The sequence below is a fragment of the Mus musculus genome, chromosome 5 (genome assembly GCF_000001635.26).
Source record: "Mus musculus strain C57BL/6J chromosome 5, GRCm38.p6 C57BL/6J".
Taxonomy (NCBI): Eukaryota; Metazoa; Chordata; class Mammalia; order Rodentia; family Muridae; genus Mus; species Mus musculus.
In genome coordinates this window covers 37,192,782-37,217,266 of record NC_000071.6, presented here as the reverse complement: position 1 = coordinate 37,217,266, position 24,485 = coordinate 37,192,782, and the positions used below count along the sequence as shown (strand labels likewise).

Genomic DNA, 24,485 nt, shown 5'->3' with positions numbered 1-24,485 from the left:
CACAAACAGACCCTCTCGCCCTCGTCAACACCGGATCTGGTCGATCCCCAGGGGAGATGGACACAATACCTCGTGGTAATGAGACCATAACCTCAATCACCTGTGTGTTCATCTGGGGAGTCAATATAAGAGTCAAGTTTTCACTAGCTTCCCCTCTGTTGGGCAATAATTTCCGTGCCCTTATGGCAATCTGATTCACCTGCTTAAACACCTGCACTGGATATCCTGTCTGTTGTTGTGCAAATCGACCTTGATCAAGCAGCATATCTCTATCCCATGCAAATTCAGCTTGATCAGTGAAAATAGGACATCCCAGCAAGGAGAATCTATCCTTTTTCCAGACCTCCGGACAGAAGGTCTGCCCATAGATGGCTGACGAGGAGGCATAGGGAGGGGGAGCAAAAGCTAATTCGCCTTCCTCCTCTGCCTCAACTCTGTTGTCCTGTCCTTTCTGTTCACCTGATAACACTGTGTCTCCTTTCTTTTTCCTTTTTCTTTTTAAGCCTTTCTCCTTTTCCGACATACTTTCTTGTTGCTCTGTAAGGATTTTCTGACCTGTCTTGACTGCCTCTACACACAGTTTCAAACAGTAACAGAGTCCATATATCAGAACAAACAAGACCAAAACTATCAGACCTACCCACAAAGGGTCAATGGGAGAAAAAAGCATAACTACACAGCGAGGATCTATTGATCACTACACTGAGGTTATCATAGTTCCTTAACTTGTCCCCAAACCGGGAACCTTAACTTGTCCCAAAGCCATGAACCTTTTGTTACCTTGTGCCTGCTTCCTGGCAACTTTATATTCGCCTCTATTTTATCCGAGGTCCTTCCCAAACTCCTGGGGTTGCAAGTTTCACTCACCGTGAACTTACACTGCTGGCAACCACTGACTGCTGAAAGTTCTGAACTCGGTGGGGGAGTCGGTTCCCCGTACAGGCCACCAATTGTCGCGCCCGCTCTTGACCAGCAAGAACGACGTGACCACCAGTCCTTCTAACAGCAGTTTATTCAGTCTTCATCTTTCTTCTTTCTCTTCATCAGTACCGTTCCCCAGCTGAAGAGTTCTGAATCCACGCCAGATCCTTCTCAACAGTCTGTTTTACGGGAACACTTTATTAACCGCTCCTTCCCCGTGATGCAGTTCTGAATCCTCCCTGTAGCAGGGGGTCTTCGCTCGTGCCTGAAGATGTTTCTTTTCCCTTGTCCCGGGTTTCGGCACCAACTCTTACGTGTGCCCAACTGGCCAGGAAGAACGACGCTGCTACAGGATCCTTCTGCACACATTTATTCAGTCCTGTTTCTTCTTTCTCCATATATCTCCCTTGTTTATATCTCCCCTGTTTATATATCTCCCTTGTTTTTATATCTCCCTTGTTTTTATATCTCCCCCGAACCCTGGGCCTCTCACTCTTTTATACTCTCAGTTCCCATCCACGCACAGCAGGCCACGCCACCTCACCAGGCACGCAGCTTCAGCTAATCAGGGCAGCAGGGGCATATCTCCACCAAATTGGATTCACCTGTATCCTGGTACACCTGCGCAGCACTCAAGATGTTTGTGTCTTATATGAGGAAGTCAGGTGCAAGTCATATGACTTAGCTGCAGTCCCTGGCGCCTTTGGGACTGCCGCCACACCCGCTCCCCACACACACCCAGCAAGGTATTTAATTATCGAGCATCTTAGCATTTCAGCTGTGCTCACCACGAGTCCTGCTTTGCACAGGTCACTGGGAGTCACTGGGCCTCTACCAACTCCCATAAATCATTGCAGCCTGGCAGAAGCCCTGGCACAGGGCAGCAGCAGCAAAATCATACAGAGTTGGAAGAGAAGCCACTGGCCATTCATCAGAGAGCTACGGCTAGAGGGACAGAAAATGATGACTAAGAACAAATGGTTTGTGTCCCTGAGGGAGAGGCTTGGAAGGAAAGGGCAGCATCGGAGAGAGAAACCACATTGCTAGTCTTGTTGTCAGGGAAAGCCCCCACTGGAGACCCTGGAATTCAAGCACAAGTGAAAAAGGAGATACCCTCTCATAGTCACCACAACACCCAATTATTATACAACCCGGGAAGGCATGGCTCATTAAGGAACCAGCAGACTCTGGACTTCAGTAAGGTTGGGTGGGGTCCTGGGGGCACTGAGCAATTGGTTCAATGTCACAGGAGGAGAGAATCAGGCTTCTGGAATCTAGATGGGGTAATTCTACTCCTGAGTCACAATGCTGACCAACTCACATGACCCAGGACCACACTCTGTATGAGGGCAGGGGCCAATGAGACGTGGAACTCAGGCTGTGCTAGATTCAGACTGGACTTGTGATGTTTGACTTGGGGTGTTTGAAGGTGGGAGGGGGGAGCCAGAGGGGGAGGAGGGAGCAGCACACACCCCAGCTGGCTTGTGAAAATGAATACTTACTGCCTGCGCATCCCAAGGGTACCCTAAAGAAGCTACTAGACAGCTTCTGTGGCTTCGATTTAATTTATCCTCCTTTACAACGGTCTTTTGTGGTTAGCTTACGGGGGCCTCTATGCTTAGCAGCATGCTTTGAGGGGTTTCTGAAAGCATCAGCCATATCTTTGCAGGCCAGATGGGCAGAGTGTCCAGAAGGACTCGGACATTTTATCTGATGAAGCTCCCACCTTCCTCCCATGCAGCTAAGGCTTAGGATCCCTGGGCCAGACACATCCCCTGCCTGGGGTGGGAAAAAGACCCCCAGGAGCCACATGCTTACTCAAGGCTCAAGCCAGGCCCGGGGCTTCTCAGGCAGCATTTTCCAGTGTTCCTCAATGGGGCAAGCATGTCCTCTGTTTCCCAGGAAAAGCCATTGGTGAGGTCTGGGGTCTGGGAGGAGAGAAAGGACAGCAGAGCTGGGGGATCTCTCAGGGATCAGATCCGCATCTGATCCAAAAGGCAGTATCTCTCTTGACCCCACTCAGAAAGTCTCCCTATAGGAGCCAAGCAGTCGGAGGTGGTGGTAGCCAAGTCTCCTCCCCAGATGTCTGACTTATGGCCATAGGGAGGGATGGGAACATAGAGGAAATGCAAACATGGAAGATGACAGGGCAGCTAGCCCACCTCAGATCCCAGTGTGGCTGCAAGAGAGATAGGCCAGTGTGGACAAGGCTCTCAGAGCCCAGAGTATTAGCAGCCAAAGAGGATGCCCAGACCAGTGGGGACTAACACCAATGCCGGCAAGAAGGACCCTCTCTTTACCTCTGTCCCAAGAATTAATGCTCAGAAAATCTGCCAGGAAGGAAGCAAAGATTAACTCCATGTTCCCTTTACAAAGATCCATAGAGATGCTCCATTAGTTAGTCACATGACTGTCACATGACTGTCTCTCCCTGCTGGGAGGTCAGCTGTCATGGCTAGCTCAGAACCTCACAGTTGGCAGGCACTGACATTGAAGATAAACGGGGAAATAAGGAAGTGCCCAGAGTGACCACTCATCACACATCCCAGAGCTGGGTGAGGATACAGGATGAGGATATGGGTGTCGTTCACAGGCTCTCTTTACACACACAGCTTTCTCGTGCAGGTCTCTGAAAGACCCTCAGAAGGAGGCAGGCAGACCTGCATCTCACTTCTGCCTCTCTCCAGGCTGTCCTAAATTTTAATTAGCAATAATCATCATAAACATTTCAGAGTACTTGAGCATTTTACAAACTACTTTGCACGCATTATCTCCCTAGGAATCCATGGCGTTCGGTGCGTGGGGAATCTGTGAGCAAGCTGCTTTCTGGATGGTAGCCAGGGCATTGCCTGTTGCAGTGGGGACTGGGCCCTGCATTCTCTGTAGCCTCTAAGTATTAGAACTCTTACACAGGCTGCTTATTTTTGATTGGTCACAGCCAAGCAGCAATACACAGAAATGTAATAATTACTGGCTCTCGATGAGAATCTGATGTTCATGAAAGGTATGCATCTCACTTGAGGGTCACAGCAAGGGAGGGTAGAAGGACTCAACTGTGGGTCTTCCTGACTTCAAGAGGGCATAGGACAGTGACAATAACGATAATACAGGACACCAACTGATGCCACCTGAGCCAAGCACAGAGCCTGGCGCTTGGCATGTTCTATTCATTTTTTTCACCGCTAACAAGGAAAGGAGGGCATGGTGCCAGACAAAGTGGGTGGAGAAGTTTGTGGAGCCACCCTTGGGCAGGAGGCTGAAGGAAGGAGAAGTGTAACTGGGTGGGGCCCAACCTGGAGATGGGGACACAATCTGAACAGGCATGCGAAGAAACACATTCTAAACAGTGTGATCCTGAGCTGGGGGCCTTGGAGGCTGAGGGGAAGGAAAGGGGGGAGGACCTGTTCTAAGACTCTGCCTCATCACACTCCAGCCTGAGTCAGGTCTCATCCATTGGGGCTATGGTTAGTTGTAAGGCAAAGTTATGAGCTTCTAACAAACTACAGGAGCCTGGAGACCAGGGCTGGGGCCCCCAAGAGGGCAACTGCTGGGACAACTACAGGCCATGGAGCCCTGGAGTTCTGTCTTGGAGATGACACCCACTACCACCCTGCCCAGCTGCCTGTCTCAGCCCTTATGGTTAGAGAAGCAGTGAATAAAAAGAGCCGAGAATGCCCTTGTCAGTGCTGTAGAACCCAGAGGCTAGCAAAGATGGTAATCTGGGTCTCTGCTCCATGCCAGTAAGAGCCACCACAATGGGGATGGAGGAGAGAGAAGGGGACAGTCCTCTATATAAAACATTTTTAACCACAGCTTTGTGGTGGCCTATAATTCCAGCTACTTGATAGGAGTGGAACATAAGACAGGAAGATTATGAGTTTGAGGCAAGCTTCAGTAACTAAGACCTTCCTAAAAGAAAAAAATGGCTGAAGATGTAGCTCAGTGGTTAGGTGCTTCAATGTATGTGTGAAGCACGCCTGGAAAGGTAGCCAGAGAATATAGGGATAGGATGGGGTGGAGTAGATATAGGAAGAGGTTCCCAGTGTTCCCAGCAAGAGCGTCCAGCTGGGGAGAAGAAGGAAACAGGGAACAGGGGCAGAAGGCAGAGCATCCAAGTAGAGGTTTCTAAAAGCATGGTGAGGTTGAGCAAATCACAGAGGGGTGATGGTCTCTAAGCTCCCATGTTTTTTACGAGGTGTCCTTCGGGTAGGGGAGATGGGGAACCTTGTAGCTTGTCTATGAAGTGGTGAGCATTCAGCTTGTGACCTGAGAATTGGAAATACAGACATAATCCAAGGTTGTAGAGAGATGGGCATGGTGGAGAAGATGGCAGGGCTGGTCACAAGTGCCTATGTTCTCTTGTTGTTTGAGGAAGGTGCTCACTAGCTCAGGCTAGCCTTGACCTTCTTACGTAGGAGGAAAGTTTTGAACTTCTGTTCTTCCAAAACCCATGCCCTGAGTTCTAGGATCACAGGCATGTGCTACCATACACAGCTTGTTATTGATGTGCGACCTTATCTTGTCATCATCAAAGTGGGTTTCTATCACAACCTGCTACCTTACAAGTGTTTAAGGCCAAGGGCCTGCAGTCAGAGATGAGCAGAGTGATCCATGGCTTTAGAGCCATGTCTGGCAGGGGAGACACTGGGGGTAAGGTAAAGACAGGACCATGACTTGGCCCTGAGAAGCAGGGATCAGCTGGAGTCATGGAGGGAAGGAAGTTGATAAGGAAGTCCTAGGAATCAGGACCGATGGGGAGGGGCCAGGTGTAGGAGGAGGACAGACCTAAGGACCCCCACAGAGAAGGTGTGACTGTGTAACAAGGGGTCAGGGGACATCTGCCCCTGGGAAACCTGGCCACAGAGAAGGTTGAGCCATGCAGGAGTCAAAAGTGGTGACTGTGAGTCTCCAAGGTATGTTCCCTTTATGTGTCTTTCTGGAAGGTTTAATTTGGTTAATCTGGCAACTTAAATATTCATAACTGCCAAACATGAACTCAAATGTCCATCAACTGAAGAATGACTACTGAGCCAGAATCTACTCATGAATATTAGTCGTATACAGGTGGTCCCTCACATCTATAATCCCAGCCCTGGGAAGGCAAGGGCAGGAGTGTTGCCATGACTTCAAGGCTATCCTGGAGTGCAAAGTGAAACTCTGTCTTAAAAAGAGCACAATAAACATGAAAGTTGAAATGAAATCATGACCTCCATTGGTCTAGGACCAGACAGCCAGCAAAGTGTCTGTGCCCTCAGGATGGGACACCATCATTACGATCCAAAGAAAAGGCTAAGTGAATTGACTGAACCCAGTTTCTAAGCAGGAGAGACATCCGCCCTCCCCCATCTCCCTCAAACTCCCAGCACCAGAAGCAGACCCCTGGCTTTGTGAGCTGAGTGTCCTCCCTCAGTTCACATTTCTTCCTTCGCTCCCGCCTGCCTCATGCATTTCCTACTCCCTCATTGCAGTTCATGTTCTATATTTCCTCGTTCAGGAATTGTTCTGAGGTCCCTCCTCAGCCAGCTCAGTGCAGAGGGAAAGAGTGGCCAGCAACAGATATCTGTCTGCCTGTCTGTCCATCAGATATGTGGAGTGCTTTAAGCAACAAGCAGGACCAGGATAGGCAGGAGAGACAGGCCAGCCTCACTTCCACTGCTGTCTGGGTGTGAGAACCAGAGCTCTGGTATCAGGGAGTTGGAAGCAAGCTGCACAACGGACGGCCATAGTTCAAGGCCAGCCTCGGGAACCTACTCCCCAAAGCCAGACTCTTCCAGGCTTGCAGTCCCCCATCCATAGCTGCCTATTGCCTGTTCTATGCAGCCTTCCAGGCTTCCTGCCTCAGCCCCTGAACTAGTAATTCCAATCTCCCAAGCCCTCAGTTCAGCATGGGTAGGGCCACGCTGGTTCAACTTCACAGCCCAACTCCTCCCCAGCCCAGGAGTCCCTCCTGGCAGTCTCTGTGCAGTATTGCCACTGACTTCAGCTCTGTGCTCCTTGGCGGGCCCGTGAGACTAGCCCCACTCCTCTCCCAGACCCAGTTCGAAGTCCTTCGAGGGGCCCCCAAACACGCGGCTGAAATTAACACATGGAACTCACGATATTAAGAGACATAACGTTTATAGCCATCTATAAATGGCAAGTGTTCATGAGACGCATGATGATTGAATTCTGTGGAGCTCATTAAGTCAGAAATAAAACTCGGTCACAAAAGGCCCTGGGACAGTGTTCATGTTTCTTCCACTAAATGTGCATCATGGGAGGGTCCTAAACCAATGAAGCAAGGGCACGCAACACTTAAGAGCAAAGGTGAAACCAGTGAACCAAGTTCTCTGTGGGCACACATACGCATCTCTATGCATACATACACTCATGCATATGACAGCTACCAGCCTGACAGCTATGACAGGCAGCTGCAGCTGGGCTCTGGGTCTCCAGAGAGCACGTGGGGGAGATGACAAATCACCTTTGTTGCTCACGAAGTGTTTTATGGAGGCAGGAGCAGGTCCTTGAAGGGGCACAGATGGGGACTGAAAGATGGAGGCTTCCCTGGGAATGTACAGGAAGAGCTGTGGGGACAAATGTTCCTACACGCTGCATCCTTGGACCATCAGCCTTACAGGGGATAGCTATGATCAGTGATTCCGAAGTGCAGACATGACACCCCCAGAAGCCCATCTAAGTCAACATGGCAGATGTTTTGAAAGCTGCTTTGCCTTTTTCCGCCATGCGAGTGTGAGGTGCCCCTTTGAGACACTTGAGGAAACAGATTGAAGCAAACACTAACTCTGCCCTCCCAGGGCTGTGTGTGAACAGAGCTGGGATTGTAAAGCTGCAGGAGGCTCTGTGCTTGACATCCTACCTTTCCCCCAGTGTTGTCTTCCCAAAGGCTGTTATCCACAGCTCCTTCCTCACACCCAGAGACAGTGCTCGGGCCACACAGCTCCCAGAGCTCAGGACACATGAGACAGTGCTTCATGATTGCGCTGTATCATTGTTGGATTAATACAATTGGATGTCTTTCCAATTCCTAATAGGTTTTTTTTTTTTATTACAACTCAGACCATTGTAAATTGTCCAATTAGTTACATCTGTGTCTCAAGACCAAGAAGCCACAAAGGGTGCTATTACTGTCAGGCAAAACAAAGACCTTGCAATGATGGACAGCAGATTGGAGGCTTGAGGCTGTGGTGAAGGCATTGCCACAGTCTGGCCCAAACTAGAAAGCATTTGGTGTGAGGGAAGTGCCTGATAGGGAGAAGTCAACAAAGCAAGCATCCAGCAGGACTTCTGACAGAGGGATGTGGAGAGTAGAAATGAAGAAGAGGTGGGCTCTCACGAAGCCTTAGGTATGCAAATGTTTTCTGAACCATGAAGGACTACAGCCCACCCTCCACCAGAAACCACACTGATAGTTAAATACTTGGTTTCTATAAACAAGAACACTTTCCCATTAACTCTATTTGTAAATCTTGGCAAAACGAGATTTTCAACATGTCGATACTTTTATAAATATAAAAATTGAGGCTTTCCAAATAAGTCTTAATTCAGAATAGTGCTGTGTCAGAGAACAAACTTTGAGCTACTCTCTTAGGGTTTCTATTGCTGTGAAGAGACGCCATGACCATAGCAACTCTTTTAATTTTGGTTTTCATAGCAACTCCTATAAAGGAAAACATTTCATTGGGGCTAGCTTACAGTTCAAAGGTTTAGTCCTTTATTATCATGGCAGGAAACACACAGGTAGACAGTGTGCTGGAAAAGGAGCTGAGAGTTCCACATCTGGATCAGCAGGCAGTAGGAAGAGAGTGACATTGGGCCTGGCTTGAGCTTCTGAAACTTCAAAGCCCACCCCAAGTGACATACTTCCTCCAAAAAGATAACACCTACTCTAACAAGGCCACATGTTCTAATCTTTTCAAGTAATGCTACCCGCTGTGAGCCTATGGGGGCCATTTTCATTCAAACTACCACAGCTACTTACATCATAGTTTATCCAAGGCCATTCATTAAGACTTCCAACATACAAGCCGGGCAGTGGTGGCTGGCACCTTTAATCCCAGCACTTGGGAGACAGAGACAGGTAGATTTCTGAATTTGAGGCCAGCCTGGTCTACAGAGTGAGTTCCAGGACAGCCAGATCTATACAGAGAAACACTGTCTCAAAAATAAATAAATAAATAAATAAAAAGACTTCCAACATACAAAAAGTTGGGAACTCTAGAATCATCACCTTGTTCAACACAGAAGAAAACCTTCACCTACACAAAGGCGATAGATGCTATTGCATCCTCTGACTTATTGACCAGCACTCGTTTTTTTTTTTTTTTTCAAGCTAGGATGCGTACCATCACCAAGTTAGAAGTTAGGTAAACACTTCTTCATCCCAAACTCAACCATCCATGTAGGCATAAGCACACTGTTCTGAGGCAAGTGTACTAACACTTCATTGTTTGACTCTGCAGCCCAATGTGGCATGCATGCTTTTGAGAAACAACAACTCAGACTCCTCAGCTGTCTCCTAGCCTGGTGATGACAGAAGCTTGAACTGGAAGCAAAAGAGATGAAAAGTGAGATTTATTGCGGGCTCCTTGTTCAAGCGTCAAGGAAAGTGAGCAGTTCAGCTCACAAAATGAACATCAAAGCTATGTGCAGCAGGGACTCCCGTGGGCCCAGCCCAAAGAATGCCTGTAGAGTTCTCCATCTGCCTGGGCTCCTGAAGACACAGGAATCAAAGGGACTCATGGGCATCCCATGCAATGACTCTCCTGTACTATATCCTCTTGTGAAGAAGGAGAAGAGGAAGTCCTGAAGATGTCCCATCTCAAAGGGCAGTTGTGACAATGCTCCGTTCCATAAGAGCCACCCCATAGTGAGCAGGCTGCCCTGGGCTCACCCAGGCTGGAAGACTGGAAGGTTATGATGGCTTTTACATGATTGTTTTATAGTCTCCTAAGTGTTTGTAGCCTCTAAATGTCTTGCATGTGTCTACAGGACTCAGGAAAAAATGGATTCTGGAGAGATGATGATGCTCTGTGTGCTATGGCGCAGAACTGAGAATCGGGGACCAGCCACCTCTCTTGGACACAGATTTCCCCCTCTCCCTAGAGTGTAAGAGTGTACAGGGTTGGTCTCTGTACACCCCGAGTTTTGACTACCAGAGGCAGTGCTGATTATCACCATGACTAGGTGATACTTCAACTTCCCTGCAGAAATTGGACTCCTCATCTTTGCTCCAGGCTCACCCTTGGATCATTCCAGTCACCAGTACCAATTCAGTTCATCCCCTAATACATCTTAGCCCATTTTTCCAGTTGCCCCCTCTCATAAAGCTTTTAGAAAAGCCAACACAAGCTTTGAAAATCTCAAATCACCAGGCATTTTTATGCACTTTAAACCACACACATCTAAGCCGACCCTCCCCGGGGTCCTCGTGTGTGCAGTAGCTTTGATCTGTGCATAGTAGACACTCCTGAAGTGTAGCCCATCTGGAAGAGTCTATACAGAACTATCCCTGGGCTTGCTCCACATCCTGGTGCTCCCCATAAGGTCATGCAAGCATGTTCACAAGTTTGCTGTGTGGCTGTGTGCTAGAATGTTAATCTCTGTGGATCCCTTGCTTAAATTCACTTCTGTGATCATGCTGCCTAAATGGGACGAGAAGAAAGGCTTGCAGCAAAGCCTCTTATATTAGAGACCAAGCCTCTTTGGCCGCCTAGCAGAGCTCATGGTGAGAGTGGGGGTCTGGCCCTATTCCAGTGAGACAGATGAGGGGCAGCTTGATGTGTGGCTGGTCAGGGCTGGTTCAAGCCCCACTGAAAAGAAGCCCCAGGGAACAGAGCCAGAGCTAGGGTGGTCCCTGAGTGGGTCTCACTCTGGGTGGGTCACACCCAGCTGGGAGTCCAGGTCACATGTCTGGCATTTGCCTGAGTTCTGCACAACTTGTGTCCTGAACAAAGAGAAGAATTGGGTAACAGCCCCTACCACTGGTGATCAGAGCAGAAGGCACTATGCAAGTTGCCCTTAGAAAGTGCAGATGAGGTGGGGGGTGGGGTGCAGATATTGCTTCCAGGAAAGATCTGAGGCTGAGCATATGGTCACATCAAGAATTTAGTGCCAGGATCTTCCCAGTCCATCCCCTGCCACTCCCATCATCAACCCGCAGCCCACCCCCGTGTCCTGACCTCATGAGACCACCATCTCAAAGCTGGTGCTGGCACAGCCCTGGATGCTGAGGCAGTCAGCTAGGATGGATGAAACACCTTCTTTGGGACAGAAAAGAATCTTAAATACTAGGATCTTCAGGATACACCTGCAGTGGGGAGAGACTGGGCGGAGGGCAGGGGTCAGAAGAGAGGAGAGAACGATGAGAATGGAGAGAGAAGCAGGCAACCTTGGGAATGGCAGCCTGAGCTAAGAAACCTAAACAAGGGAAGGTTTGCTACAGCTCACAGCTTCGGAGCTTTCGCTCCAAGGTCAGTTGGCACTATACTCTGCCAAAGTAAGGTAGAATCTAATGGCAGTGGGGGTTTATGGAAGAGGAAGATAGCCAGGAAGGAGATATGGGAAAGGCCAGGCACAATATATAACCACAAGGATCCATTTCCCTCCCAATACCAGGTAGAATAAGGCTGGAAAGATGGCTGAATCAGTAAAGTGCTTGCCATGCAAACACAAAAAGCTGAGTTTAGTCCTGCAGAACTCATCTCAAAAAGCAGGGGGCAGTCATAGACTCCTGTAGTCCCAGTGCTGGAGATGTGGAGACAGGATATGCCCTGAGCTTTCTGGCTGAGGACTCAAGCTAAATTGGTGGGTTCCAGGCTCACTGGGAGATTCTGTGTCCAAAATTAAGGTGGAAAGTGTCTAAGGAAGACACCCAACTTTGACATCTGGTCTTTACACACATGTGCAGACACGTGTACCTGCACAGACTTATGTAGACCCAAAAGAAGATAGAATGGCTTTATGATCAAGATACTAGATCCCTAATCAGGCCAAGGTTTCATTCTCCCAGGTCCTAGGTTTCTGCAGTAAGACAGTCAGTCTGATCCACCCCCAGGTCTCAGATAACTGTTTTAGTTTTTTTCAACTTAATTTGAATCCATCCCGTTTCAGTTCTGCTTAATATTACACAAGACCAATTCTTCTTATTCGCTGCAAAAACCTGTCAAAGCCCTTTCATAACATGCTGTCAGCTTTCTTCTCTCTCATCGCTGAAGACAAATGATGCTTCGCTTCCGCCTTTGCTTCACCCCATCTTCCAAGTTTGCTACAGAGACAGATGGCCCTCCATCTCCTTCCCAATGCCTCCGCTCATCTGCCTCGTTGATTTATGGGAGAAACCAAGCAAATCAGGTGCCACCCAGACTGCCAACCCTGCTAGGTAGCAATGTCTCTCATGTCCCCTGTGTACCAAACCTCTTTTCCACACTGGATCTAGAATGGATTCCCCTATACCACATGAGGTTGGCTTGCCACTCAAAGCTTCCCCCTCAGCTGCCTGGCAACCATGGGCTTAAAACTGCTGCTTTCCACTGAGCCTCTGTGTTTGACTGACCCTGAAGGTCCATCCGTTTCATCTCAGAATGGAGGCTGTGAAAGCCTATGCTCTGCGGTTATTGGGACTTATCATTTATCTTCCCCCTGCCTCCCTGCGCAACAGTGTCTTCTACAAATGTCTATACCTAAAGGAGTGGCCAGACAGGTGTCAGAAGCCCCTCCAGCCTGCCACAGATTGTCTCTGCCAGTGATTCTGGCCTGGACTAGTGTACTTGTTGGCGCTCCAACTGGTAAATATATATATATATATATATATATATATATATATATATAATATATATATACCTTAGATATTCTAAGTATCAGTGAAACTGATTCTGTGGGTGTCATTTAGAAATTGAATATGACAACATGTGTGAAACCTTGGAAGATGATCAGCACACAGTAGGGAGATGTACATATATAATTTATTCCAGTAAAGATGATATCTACATTTGACATCCAGTGAAAAGAATATGTATGCCTGTACTGATGTGGCTTCTCATGGCTATGACCAATTCTGGAGAGAAACAGCTTGAAGGAACAAAGATTGACCTTTGCTCACAATTTCTGAGGTTTCATCCCATGGTCATCTTGAGACAGACTAGGCTGATGCCATGACAGGCTTCAAATTGGCTGTTCAGGAGACTAGGCCTAAATCTCTGTTTCCAAGAACTGGGCAGTTCCAGGCAAGTCCAGGTCCTGCCACCTGGCCTGAGGCCAGGACAATGGGTCAGCAGCAGTTTCCAGACTTGCTTAGCAACAGTTTCCAGCCCCCCTACGCCCCAGCAATGGTTCCAGAGTGTCCCTAGAGATAGAGCCAACAGATTAAGATAAAGATCACCTACTCCTCCCAGAATTCCCCTGATGTGTTTTAAATTGGGCCTGGGAGCTCACTGGGGCACCTCCATCTTGAAAGATATTAGACCCCAGCAAGCTGAACTTCTGCAGAATAAAACACTCTTTGCTTTTGCATACTATTTGAGTCCAAGGTATCATTCTTCTGAGAATCATGGACCCTTACAATCAATCTGGCTCCACAGCTGTGGTCCTAAGGCCCAATATCACAGCAGGGGGCACCCCCTGCAGCACACAGGAAGCAGAGAGGAAAGAATAGGAAGAGAGATGATGCCTTTAGGAGGCTCATCAGCCAGTGACCTGTTTCCTTCAACCAGCCCCCACCTACTATACTTTCTGCCACCTCCCAAGATGGTGCCACCAGGTAGGCAGGGACAAGTGTTCCACACTTGAGCCTGTGAGAGATAGTTCATCAGATTGTCACACCCTGATCCAAGCCTTTATACAGGAACACGTCTACTGATGTTCCTGACAGGTGCTGATGGATCAAGAGCATCTATTACATTTATGAAGTGGCTTGGATGTCTCCAGAAGGTGCCATCTTTACCAGTGTGCCCTCCTGCCCCTTCAAAATTCTACACTGGTGAAACACATGGTTTCAAAGATACTGTTCGTTAGTTCATCATCACTGTGGGAGCTTAATGACTGGAAAGGTCCAGCTGCCTGGAAGTAAATTCCCAATCTCTCAGTGCTGGATTTTCTAGTGGTTTTGTTTGTTACTCTATTTGTTTGCATTTCCCAAATAAACATATGTGATTTGATAAGCAGAAAGCATACTGTTTAAAGTATGCTCGTTTCTGTCTGTGGTACCAGGAATGGTTAGGGGCTGAGTAGGAGGCCATGGTCTCAAGGCAATGTTCAGAAATCTTCTAGCTGGCTTAAAGCACTGTCAGTATTATGCTTCGTTCCTCCCAAGACCAGTCCCATCACAGCACAGCCCATAATCAAATCCCCTAGCCCCAGGATAGGGTCTCATCCACTCCATCCTAATCTCAGCCCCATTATGTTGCCAAAGATGACCCTGATCTTCTGATCATCCTGTCTCTACTTCCTAAGTGCTAGATACCCAAGTGCTAGGTAGCATGAGTTACCACACCCAGTTTATTCCATGGTAGAGGGGAGAATAAAACCCAGTGTCCCTGCAGGTTTGGTAATCACTCTACCCATCGAGAATTATGACCAGGCTTGCCCTTAGGTTTCTAAAGTGAATACTGATAGAGACCCCTTACTCTATTTCTTGACCCTGCTAGGGGAAGGAGTGGCTCTCTGTACAGCTCTCCCATCAACCAGGAGGAGCTAAGGTTCCAAGAACTCCCAGCCCCCACTGCAAAGGAAAGTCAGAGTCCATGTGCTAGCCAGAGTTCCTTGGCAGCATCAGTCTAATTACACAGCCCTGAGAGGTCATGACCTCCTCATCCATCATCCTTCAGGACTATTCATGACTTGGTTTGACACAAGTTCCCCAGGGACACTAAGTGAGCTGCTGGTACCCAGGTTCCAGCTGAGGCTAAATCTCACCAGATTCACTTCATCTCCCTTGTCTTTTGCTGCATTGGATGAGCTGGGTCCAAGCTCCAGGGCCCAGGGAGAGAGGGGGGGGGAGAGGGAGAGGGAGACGGAGGGAGAGGGAGAGAGAGAAAGAGAAAGAGAATCCCACATTGCATCACAAATGTGCTTCATGCATGTAAATCCGGAGCATCTGAAGATTCTGTTTCTCTCATAGAGCATGCTCAGTGGACAAAGAAGCCAGGGAACACTCTGACACAGGAGAGGCCTGGAGGCTAAGTCAGATATGATGCCTTCACCTTGGAGAGGAAGAGACTGGCTCAGAGACGGCTATCCTCCATCATGTGGAGGGGGCAAACTGTTACAAGTCTATGCAGTTGAAGTATATTCAGCCTTTAAAAGGAAGGAAATTATGGCACGCTATTGTATACACGCACCTTCATGGCATTGTACTAAATCTAACACAGCTAGGCACAAAGGGACAAACTCTATAGGCTCTCCCAAATGAAGGACCTAGTCACTGTCATTTTCTTTTCTTTTTTTCGAAACAGGGTTTCTCTGTGTAGCCCTGACTGTCCTGGAACTCACTCTGTAGACCAAGCTGGTCTCGAACTCAGAAATTCACCTGCCTCTACCTTTCAAGTGCTGGGATTAAAGGTGTGCGCCACCACTGCCCGACTACCAGGGCAGGTGGACGGTTCATGTTTCTAGGGATGGAGCTTCAGTCTAGGAAGCTGGAAATGTTTTGGAGAGAGACAGGTGACAGTCCCACAGAGAGACAGGTGACAGTCCCACAGAGAGACAGGTGACAGTCCCACAGAGAGACAGGTGACAGTCCCACAGAGAGACAGGTGACAGTCCCACAGAGAGACAGGTGACAGTCCCACAGCAAGTGGCCACGCTCATATTTAATGAAGTAAATTTTGCCTTACATAGACCTACCTCAAAAAAGACATGTCAATCAGTTATAATGAGACCTTAAACAGTTTCAAATAAACCATAAACAAATTACCAATGAAATTTGTAAAATAGAAAACTGAACAGACTGGATATTTGATAAAATTAATGAGTTATTGGAGGCATGATGATGGGACAAGTGTTTAAAATGTTTGTGAGGTGGATGAATATCTAGCCACACCTCCCAATAATGTGGGTGGAAAAGAGGGAAGGGGAGGGGCACGGACAAAGGAGCCTGCCTTCAAGCTGATCTGTGTTGATGCTGAATAATGAACACGCTGGAACCTCTAATTTTTCTGTCGGCTTTTGTAAATATTTGACATCTTTTGTCCTAACATGTTTTCCAAAATGAGGTTAAACTCCCTTCCTTCCTGCCATCTATCTTTCCTGTGACAGAGAGACCTCCCTGTCTCCACTCACAACACAGCACGCTGAGGTGCACACCCAGGCCTAGCTAGGAAGCCAGTTTTCAGCCACATTCATATCAGCCACCCTCATTTTTCCTCCCTGCAGCCATGCACGCAGAACTTGGATCTCTTGTCATCCCAGGCCATGGCCTATCTTCAGCTCACAGGGCAAGATGGACAATCTGAAGCCCGGATGCTCCCTGCCTTCATGTAGCCTCTCTTCTAACCACAATCACATTTCTTTGCATTCTCGCCACTGCCAAGAGGAGCACCTCAGTAGAGTTGACCATCATGATTCTGGGGGATTCCATAGAGGCCTCTCTCTGCTGAGCCATGTGTGTGTGTGTGTGTGTGTGTGTGTGTGTGTGTGTGTGTGTGTGTGTGTGTGTGTGTGTCTGTGTGTCTGTGTGTCTGTGTGTGTCTGTGTGTGTCTGTGTGTCTGTGTGTGTCTGTGTGTCTGTGTCTGTGTGTATGTCTATGCATGTTTGTGTGTGTCTGTGTGTGTTTCTATGTGTGTGTGTCTGTGTGTGTTTCTATGTGTGTGTGTCTGTGTCTGTGGGTATGTCTATGTATGTCTGTGTGTGTCTGTGTGTGTTTCTATGTGTGTGTGTCTGTGTGTGTATTGTGTATGTGTCTGTGTGTGTATGTGTGTGCATGTGTGTATATGTGTGTGTGTCTATTGTGTCTGTGCATGTGTCTGTGTGTATATCTGTGTGTGTATGTATGTATGTGTGTCCATGTGTCTGTGTGTGACACTACCCATGCTCCATGGCACACTGACCAAACATTTCAACCACGTCATGGACATGGCACTTAGGGGCCATGAGGTCCTAAGTGTATGACCAATTCTGTCCCAGGGGATGTTTATAAACTGCCATACAACACCCAGAGCAGCACATATACTTTATCCTAACCTCTTCTGCCAGGGTCTCCTGTGTGGCTGAGTCCTGTTCAACTCTGCATCACCACACTGTATAGAGTTTTATGTTCCTGGATTATAAAAACCACACCGTCTAAGTCACATAGTAGCAATGACACTGTAGCTCTTCCATGCTTGGGGGCCTACTAGGACAAAGGGTGGCTCACCCCTTCTAGTCATGCTGGGAGCTAGACACCCCATCCCACAGGCCAGAACACTGAGACTCTGGGGGGATGCAAGGGTCAGAGCCAGACCAATGCATGGTGTGGAAGGTAGGCATGCTTAGCTCCTAAGTCACCTGCCTCTTGGCTTAGGTAGGGAAAGTGTGTGAAGATGGCACTGAGTTACAAATGCTGCAGGGCAGGGCAGCATTCTAGAGGTGACATCATGAAGCATGTCACCAGGCTGTGTCAGCAAAGATGATGGAAGATGATGTCACCATGGAGGTGTTTTACCAGGCAGAATCCAGGCCTCCAAGGGCTGCTGTTAGAAGCTACATCTGGCCAGCTCAGGGGAGAGTGAGCATGAGGCTCTGTCCTCAGGGCACACACTCCATCTGGGTTCTGTAGGTTCGTTTGCCCAGCTCTGTGCATCCTGTGATTTTATACCAGGCTTCCTGCCTTCTAAAGAAACAAGAACTGAACACAGTGCTACATGGACCTGACACTCCAAGTCCCCACATCTTCTGCTGTCAGACTATCAACCTTCAGGGCTCAGCAAAGGCCACCCAGGCTCTCCAAGGCTTTATCAAAGGTCCCCGGAGGCCATCTTACCACTTCCCAGCATCCCCTGTGGTCCTTTCCTCCTAACTGTGAGCCCAGCAGGTGGAAGCAGGACAGCCATTACTAGAACTGAGAAGCAAACACTTGCTTCTTCTGTGAAAGCTGCCAGAAGAAATGGAGTCACTTCTGCCATGCTCGTAAAAGAACTGGTCATTGTAACAAAGCCAGAGGTGACAAGGGAAGGCATTTTGCCATATACACACACTTAGCACCAAGAGCTACTGCAGAACCTACTGGGGGTGCAGCCATAAGCAGAGGCCATCAGAGCTCCGTACGTTCACACCTGCCTATTTTGTACAGCACCAGGCTGGGTCTGGGTCCCTATGATGGCATCCCCTGTATCCGCTTAATGTGCCCCCTTTCCTTTGCCTTTGCAGACTTCTGACCCCAGCCTCCTTGGAGTATGTGAACCCACACAGAGCGCTCAGCTAACCCCAGAGAAACCATCACCTTTGGAGAGAGTCTGATTGCCATTTAAAGTTGACGGCTAGCCTCCCTCTTCTCATGTATACCAACAAGAGATGGTATATCCCAGACCTGGGTGATGGTGCAGGGTTCTAGAATCCCATGCTATCTCTGGGTTTGCAAATCCACCTCCACCTACCTCCACTGTGGGGAGGTTGGGAAGTGACTCTGCTATGGCTGCCTGACTTTGGCATCTTCTCTTCCTGGCAGCACCCCTAGGGAGATTTAGCACAGTGCACACTTTGGCCAGGAGTCTACAGCAGTATCCTCACAGGCAGCTTCCTACTCCAGAGTCCTACCCTACATCTTATCTATGGATGCCCTGGGTCATAGGCTATACATTGTCTGCCTGGAACCCCCAGGGCAGGAGCTGGCAGGAGACCAAGGAGACCAGATTCATGGGAAGATGAATGAGGCCACAGGGAGAGAAACCACATTTAACACAGGCAAAGCCAGCCCCCTCCCCCAAGGACCTGCCTCGTGGCTAGGGGGAAGGGCATGCTGACTTTACTAGCTTTGGCTAGGCTCCAGGGGAAGTCCTCTGCATGGCTTGCTGACAACTGACTGATAAATTATTTTCTGCTGCAGCTGCAGGGCTAGTCTGTTTTGCTGGTCTCTCCAGAGGCCTAGGCAGAGGAGTGGCTGTCCCCAGCTCCTGCAAGCCAAGCTCCTGCCTGGCCTTCAATACCCTTGGTGCAAGCCCTGGCTTGGTCCCCTTGCATTTGACAATATATAGCTGACTGAGGGTGTGTTGGGCCTCCTGTGCCTTCCAAGGGGCTGAGCTCTGCAGGCCTGGAAGAAGGCCAGAGTCTGCCTGCATCTGCCAGCATTCATTGCAATAGGGCTTGGAAGTCAGCACACGAAGCAACCCTTATTGGAGACCCTCAGTGTACCCTAAGAGGAAATGCTTACTGCAGTTTCTGATTTACAAGTATGTTGTATTTAGTATGGAATCACCATGGTGAGCAGCAGGGATCATTCTGGAGAGACCTATCTGGGTTGCCTCTCAGCAAGGCTCAGAAGATGAGCTGAGATGATAGGTTGAAGCCTCGTGTCTTAGTATTGCAGGACCACGTCGGAGATCAAAGGTGGTACCACTCCTGCAGGATGAGCTGCCTCTTGTACATCCTCTCTCCATCACATTCTAGATATCCCAACTCATGATGTCAAGGATATAGTTTCAAGACAAAGAGACAGGGGAGCAGAAGAGGGGCCATCAAGCCAATATGCTCACCCAGCTCCGTATGTGTTTCCCATCACAACAGCAGCAGATGGTGGTCACCTAGCAACCACAACAGCCAGATGACTGAATGAGATGTAGGTCTACTTGGCAGCCTCTCTAGGATATAATCTGTATTTGGTTCCTTGTCCCATGACAAGTGACCACAGCTCTGTGAGCTTTGTGTTTCAGTGGCTCCCGTTTCTCCTGGAAACCAAACCCACAAGCTCCTAGGTCCATGTTGTGGTTGGTCTCATGAGATGCGAATAACAGGGATGCAAGGAAAGGACAAGTGGGAATTCCCTGTCTGTTCTCAAACTGAAAACCAACACATATTAAGACCAAGCCCACAGGCTCTGGCTACGTACTGACATACCTCGGTTTCTCGTCATTGTCCCTGTGCAACCTTCCAGGAGAGAACAGAGCAGGGCAGGGACCTCTGACCTTCCTTTCAAGAGGGGAAAAGGCACCTGAGGAAGAGCCTGGGACGGGAGCTGGAAGGTGAGGTCTAAGGACCTCAGTGTGGCCTTGCCATGTGTCACCCTGTGCAGGGTGACTATGAAGCTGTCACAGTGGACCGGTCCTTCTTAGAGCTGCACACAGGAAATCCTTCTATCACTGCCTTTGTACCAAAGTGGGTCTGCAAGGCACACGGCACCTTTCCAGCTAAAACCGCAACCGCAAGCCCTTTTAAAGACAAAGACGAAAGCACTCCCCACTCACTGAGGGCTGAGAGCAAGCCCGATTTCTTAAAGTGCTCTCAGAAGACTCTGCTTCAAATATTTATGGAGGCTGTGAAGTGGCCCCGGAGAGTGAGTGGCCCTGTCAACTCCACGCCTGCTGCAGTGATTTATTGGCTTGGGAATTGCTTCAGACACTCTCTGAGTGCTTGGTGGAAAGCCAGCATCCTCCAGGAGTTGCAGAATGGCAAGAGGCTGCTGGCTAGGAAGAGAGGGTGGGATATTTTGCCTCCACCCCTTAGACACGATGGGGAAAGCTGTTTCCCCACTGCTGGGCACTACCCAGAATCCAGGCTGAGCCCGAAGACAGAGACAGCTGGAGAAGGGAAAGCAGAAGTCTCTGTGTCCCTTGATGGTGGTTTCTGTGATCACACCTCTTAGCCCAGGAAGATATAGCAATGACAAGTATTGCTTACCCAGCACTTTCTGTGCTGGCATCAACTGTGACCGTTCTAAAAGGCCATCGTCACCGAGCCACAGCCAAGGACATGGAGATGGCGACCAGTTGGGCTGTCATACCCTGCCATTGAGCAAGTGCTGGCGTACAGGCATTGGGCTGGTGGCAGAGTGGAAGTGAAGGCTTTTGTTCTCAATGACAGGAGAACACACCCTTCACACGGGTAGTCGGTGTCTCCTGCATGGTAATCTCATGCCGCTGTCCCCATGGCCACTAAATGTGCACCCCACCCCCTGTCCTGGATCCTTTCTATAGTTCTGAAGACCCCAGACATTTTATGTAAATGTATGTGGCTATGATGCTGCTGATTCCCCATCCCTCGGGTCACGTGACTTCATCCCTTACCCTGTCTACAAGCCCGTCATCAGCCACTCCTGGGTATAAGATGACCCATGTCAGCATCTCACCTCTGAAGACACGTTGCCTTCCAGAACTCACAGGAAGGACCAGCTACAACAGCACAGCAGCAGGAAGCTCATCTGCCTCTCCAGCCTCCCCCAGAGGTGGCCATGTGTCTGCCTTCTAGCCTGACCAGAAGACTAGAGCCATCCCTCCATCCACCAGGGATGGGATCAGGGAGCAGCCACAGGGCTGAACCATCGGTGCTCTCAGCCTGAGTGTCCCTGGCTGAGCCTGAGCCATCTGCCTCCTTTACCTCCTGCCTTTCTTCATAGGCAAAGCAGGTATAGTGTTATTATGAGATTGCTGTGGGGATGGGTACCCAATGTGGGCTCCCCCTTTCACAGTCTCTGCCTGCTTCCCTCCCTGTGCCCCAGCCATGCTCACCCCACACATGCTCATCTGCTCGTCTGAGAAGGCCACTGTTGCCTGTGGTGCCTCCAGACTGCAGAGGGTGTGGTGACAGGTCAGAAAAGGCGAGTCAGAGGTAGTTTTCCCAGGAGAAGGCAAAAACATGGACTCTGCACAAGTAACTGTGCCATCAGCCCTCAGAAAGCTGGTGAAGGCCCCGCTGAGCACAGCCAGCACTTGGGAGCATCTCTTCTGCGCTGGAAACAAATATTTCATAGATGTGGGGTCATCAAATCGACCCACAACCCTGGCATGCAAATATATCATCTCCGTGCTTAAGATAAAAACAAATAAATGTGGAGGCCAGTGAAAAGTCACAAGAGGCAAGGTGGGAAAGACCAAATCTTGTGCTGGAAGAGATGCAGCGAGGAAGAGCCACTAGAATGCCATGGCCACCCTGGCTTTCCTTCTCATGATAGCAACGGGCAGCACCACTCCCTTTTTATACAAAGGAGACTGGCACACAAACAGATGGAGGACTTTGCCCAGCATCACACTGACTTAACAAGGACGAGCTGGGGGTAGAACTCAGAGCAGCCAGGCCCCAGATTTAATAAGTTAAGTAGTTTGTCTTGAGTCAGGGCAGTGTATCTGGTGATAACTGGTTCAGGAACTTTATAGCAGAAACTACTAGATACAACTAGATAAAATATAAGGACCATGTATTTGTCAGCTAGGATCTGCAAAGGACCACGGCTTGAGGGGCTTTGTGGGACTGACCCTGACAGCAGGGGTGGGGGTCCCTGTGCAGTCCGATGGGGGATCAGAGTCCTCCCCCTCACTTGCAAGTCTGTGGGAGGTGCAGGTGCTGTGAGGGTCGGTGCTGGACAGGAATCCCATAGCCAGTGTGACACCAGGAACCATGAAAAGGACTTGGAGGACCCTGTAGGTTTGGGGCCCAGAAGTGAGTGTGACCAGATGTCAGGCAGAGCTGCTCTGGCTATGTGACCTTTGAGTCAGCCCTCAGTGAGGAAGGTACTGGACACATCAGCCCATCAGAGCAAGGGAAGTTCTCCTGGGACAGGGATCACCAGCAGAGCCTCAGCTCAGGACCCGGGTCTCCACACATGAGGGCCAGCCCTCAAAGAAAATAGCATACAGCATGGGGCTTCAGCAGACACAAAGGCTGAAATGCAGGTATTAGACACTGGGTTACATTTTACATCTTAACCTGGTGGGCTTTATTGGGGCTGGCATGTGTGCATGCATGTGTTTATACATGCATCTCTCTCTCTCTCTCTCTCTCTCTCTCTCTCTCTCTCTCTTTGTGTGTGTGTATGTGTGTGTGTGTGTGTGTGTATGTGTACGTAAGTGTGCACATCTGAGAGTGTATCCCTCTTCCAGTTGAAACCATATTTCAGAAGTGAGGTGAAGGCATGTGCTTACCTTTGGGGAACCTGGTGGAGCAGTCTGCAGTGCCCACTCAACCCCTGGATGGGACCAGGACTCGGCACCCCACAGGCTTTGGAGGACACTGTCTGTTTCAGAATTAAACAGAGACTCCTGAGCTGGAAGAGAGAATCATCAGTCAGGCCTCAGGCCAAGCATCCATCTTTAAAACTGACACGGCCTAAACTTTATCATATTGCTTCCAGTCTCTTGCTGTCCACAAATGCTCCCACACTGCCATCCCTGTGACAGAGGCTCTCTTGGTGCCTTTGAATTCAGCACTACCATGGTCTTGCTGCACCCCAAACCACTGCCTGTCTCCCTAATCCCCTCCAGGCTGGGGCTACCTTCTGTGTTCTCTCTGCTGGCCCCCACATCTCATAGGCATCCCCTGCAGGGGGTGCCAGGCAGTCTTCAGAAACAACACAAACAGCCCCATTAATCATAAGCATTTCCTTCCTCCACAAGTGAGAAGGCTGAGCCCAGGGAGGGCAGACTGCATGAACACCAGTGGCCGAGTGTGGCCAGATAGAATCTACAACTCTCCAGCTGTAGAGTCAGATACCAATTCAGGCTAGAGGCACAGCAGTGAAGGTACAAAGGGCACCACCATTTGCACAAGATGAACCTTTCTTCTCGTGTATTGACACCCCGCTATGTGTTGGGTCCTGTACAGGGCTGGCAAGAACAGAATATAATATAGGAGCTGTGGAGAGGACGCATCTGGAGAGTGCTCAGTCCTTCTATGAGTGCGACCGCAGCAAGCCCTGAGTGAGCTCCACACCTATAGCCCAGCCCCATACCGCTAGTAAACAGCACTTTCTAAGGCCCTCGGAGAGGAGACTGTCTGGTCTCTGGCACCTTAATTCCCCTATTACAATAAAGACAAAAGAACGACAACAAAACTACTCACAGTAAATATTTAGTTCATCTCTTAACCTGCTTTGCTGATCGCACATGGATATGCGTGCGTGATGCGTGCGTGATACAGCTCACAGTATCGAGCACTCCGCGTTTTACCATCTTTGAATTTAATATCATCACACTGCCCTGCAGCATGGCATCCTCAGCCCCCTTAGTGACTGTGTTACATTCCACAGAGGGCATGGGTTAACTTGCAACACTGAAGGCATGGGGTGAACCCATCTGTCCCCTAGCTTATTCCTTATGTTATATGAGATGAATGGATGTAATACTTCAGAATGAAGAACAGAGCTAAGGAATTTGAGGCTCTTCTTGGGTTTTTGTTTTTGGTTTTTTGTTGTTTTTTTTTTTTTTTCAGTATGTTCTGATGCTATGTGGTGGTAAGACGGTTGAGCAGCAGAAAGAAAGGGAGAGAGAGGAAGTCCCCTTCATGGTACAAGTTTGACATTGGGCAGTTTGCACCCACCCCACCTGGCCCTGGCTTCTGCTGAACAAACAGAAAGGTTTCTGGCAGGTGCACTGACCTCCTCCGGCTAAGGTCTCCTTGGAGCTCACATCCAGGTGGCAGAACATCTGGAAGAAAGAACAACTCAGTG

The 24,485-nt window shown here is 49.1% G+C and overlaps 1 protein-coding gene across 4 annotated transcripts in view; it reads right to left on the bottom strand.

Annotated features, from left to right (window-relative positions):
- Positions 1 to 24,485, bottom strand: part of Gm1043 (predicted gene 1043) — an 83,815-nt gene that overhangs the window by 19,677 nt on the left and 39,653 nt on the right. The window contains exons 11-14 of one of the 4 annotated variants that reach the window (NM_001370827.1): positions 24,414 to 24,462; positions 22,963 to 23,084; positions 2,740 to 2,849; positions 1,614 to 2,001 (exon numbers count right to left, since the gene is read on the bottom strand). In NM_001370827.1, the coding sequence (NP_001357756.1) occupies positions 1,977 to 2,001; positions 2,740 to 2,849; positions 22,963 to 23,084; positions 24,414 to 24,462 (306 nt within the window). In that variant the 3' untranslated portion in view covers positions 1,614 to 1,976. Of the gene's footprint in view, positions 1 to 1,613; positions 2,002 to 2,739; positions 2,850 to 22,962; positions 23,085 to 24,413; positions 24,463 to 24,485 lie in introns of those variants that run through there. The other 3 variants (XM_011240811.2, XM_006504236.4, XM_006504234.3) reach the window with 3 other exon arrangements.